This window comes from Mizuhopecten yessoensis, unplaced genomic scaffold (assembly GCF_002113885.1).
Source record: "Mizuhopecten yessoensis strain PY_sf001 unplaced genomic scaffold, ASM211388v2 scaffold10589, whole genome shotgun sequence".
Classification (NCBI taxonomy): domain Eukaryota; kingdom Metazoa; phylum Mollusca; class Bivalvia; order Pectinida; family Pectinidae; genus Mizuhopecten; species Mizuhopecten yessoensis.
The window spans coordinates 319,264-321,579 of record NW_018408622.1 but is presented as its reverse complement, the minus strand read 5'-3'; the positions used below and the strand labels follow the sequence as shown (position 1 = coordinate 321,579).

The 2,316-nt window shown below is 40.2% G+C and overlaps 1 protein-coding gene across 1 annotated transcript; it reads right to left on the bottom strand.

The window, feature by feature from the left end:
• Window positions 1–314: 314 nt before the first annotated feature.
• LOC110461178 lies at window positions 315–1,487 on the bottom strand. Its single transcript, XM_021514526.1, has 3 exons — window positions 1,458–1,487; window positions 1,006–1,208; window positions 315–836 (listed from the first exon to the last, which is right to left on the bottom strand). The coding sequence occupies exons 2-3, from the start codon at window positions 1,204–1,206 to the stop codon at window positions 372–374; spliced, it is 666 nt and encodes a 221-aa protein (XP_021370201.1). The 5' UTR covers window positions 1,207–1,208; window positions 1,458–1,487; the 3' UTR covers window positions 315–371.
• Between the last annotated feature and the right edge of the window lie 829 nt (window positions 1,488–2,316).

The following is a 2,316-nucleotide window of genomic DNA, read 5'->3' as shown; positions in this document are numbered from 1 at the left end:
TATTCCGTCTTTGCGTATTGACGTTACAATCAATACCTGCTCACAAGAGAAGATAACTCTGCAATACGCAAAGACGGAAAGTACAGCAAGTATTTAAAAGCAATATTTGGCACTAAAACATATTCTTATATAAAAAGCACACCTATTAATCCAAAGAGTAAAAAGTCAAAAACCTATTGCACAAAAAACCCCAACATATTTCAAGAACTATTATGGCTTAATAATTTACATGTATCGCTAAAAGACAATTAATACATATAAATAGGCCATATATAAGGGACTAAAACTTTGGGTCAATTTTGAAGACCTGAGCTAAACAGTTTTTGAGATGCTGAATCAACATGCACGTGTTGACCGTATCATACACTATCTCAGTCTAAATGGAGTAAGTGGGATGCTGAATCAGCATACGTGTTCATATTGATATGTCCGTTCCGGAACCTGTCCTTGAGCTGAGTAAGGCGCTCGTCCAAACGTCCATACTTCTTCTTTCCTGGTCGTGGTTTTCCTCCAGCAGACAGTTGAATCATCCTAACCTCGAAAGCAGCCTGTAATTTCTGGAGCAACTTCACAATCGCATAAATGTTCGGGTGTGCATGCTTGCACATCCTGTTTACTTTACTGTACCATCCTTCTACATGGTTAGTTGTACGAGGCCCGGTGTTGTCATAGTGGTTCCGCAGGTCCAGCTGCTGTCCTTCCACCCACGTTTCTGTGACATAGTCCTTGAAACGGGTAACCTCTGGGCTGTTGTCCTCATTGTCATCAAGAGCATTGAACCAAACGTCCTCCACTTGTCGGGTCGGAAACAAGGGTAGGACAGCAGCTCTTCTTACCTTTACCAAACGGAAAACATACATGCAATACCTTTCTGAAATTAGAAGAATTGAACTATATAATTATTATAGAGGCTGCGATCTGTTTAGATTTGATGTAATTTTCGAGAAAAGTTGGAAGGTGGAACTAGGGATTCTTTTATGACTAATGTTAGATAAATACACTTACCAACTTTCTCAGTTCGTCGTCCTGTTTGTAACGCGCAGCTAACCAACATCCCTGTGTCTTTCTCCAAATGCATTGCGTGTAATGGAAAAAACAGGCTTTCACTGTCGTAAGTGGGAACATAGCATTTATCTCGTTTCGGGCAGCTACTTCAAAGTCCAACATGGCTACTTCTGGTACCAACATCAAATTCATTTGAAGCATCCCTGAAAAGGGTGAACAACCTGATGTAAGTATGTTCTGCTTTGTTTGGTAACAGTGCAAACACAAGAGGGAACATAGTTCCATTGACGCTGCCGTGGAGTGTGTATAACAGGCTGAACAATCCGGGACACGAATAAAATGTTCCGTCACTGTACATGATTGTTACCTGACAAAGTTTTCTTGGATTGTCATCAGTAGCGAATATAATAATTCGCTGGCCTTGCTGATTTGTGTCATCAGACAATACAAACCTCTCTTCAGCTGATGTTTCCTTCCACAGGTCGTCCAGCTGTATATCTTGCTGTCGTTGTCGCAATTTTGGCAACACTTTAGCTCTACTCCTGTATAATGCGGACTTGCAACTTTCAAATGTTGGTATTTTTTTTTTATCATGTCCTCAACATCATCATCATAGTCTCTGTCACGGAGATTGCCTTTGCAAGTTCCTCTTCAAATCTCGACAACGCTTTTTAACATTTACAATAAATGAGTCAGCTGCTAGCGAAATAGTATCAGGAGGATGGTTGTGATGTTGGTGCCCAAATACAACTGGGATGTTATCCAGGGTTGTAAATGTTGCTTGACACTGCCGTAAAACACATCTCCAATAAACACGGTTATTCCGTCTTGTCCGTATAGAAAATTTGTAGCCAGCATGAAGTAGGTAATAACCACCTCTACCTTTCTCTAAAAAGTCAACCTGTACTTGTTTGTGCGTTGGCCATGGATAGATGACTGATACATTTTCAAAATCATGATAAACAAACTTAATAGTGTGAGCAGTATTACCTACCTAAAATCTACCTGTACCTGTAAACATAGAAATATTATAATAGAGATTAGTATATCTGAAACAGACTATAACTGAGGTTCACTCAGTTTGTTAAGATTGAAATGTTGGCCAGGTGACACTGGGTATTTTTCAAATGTTGGCTAGGTGAGAAGCAATCTCCATTTCCTACTCCGTCCGTATAAGCCCGAGGGGCCCGAGACCTGAGGGCTAATATGGGCCGAGGGCTTATACGGAATAGGATATGAAAATGGTCATACGGAAACCTTTTTTTTCTTTTCTATCATATACTGCTCTATGACTTCAAAACTATCAGCATT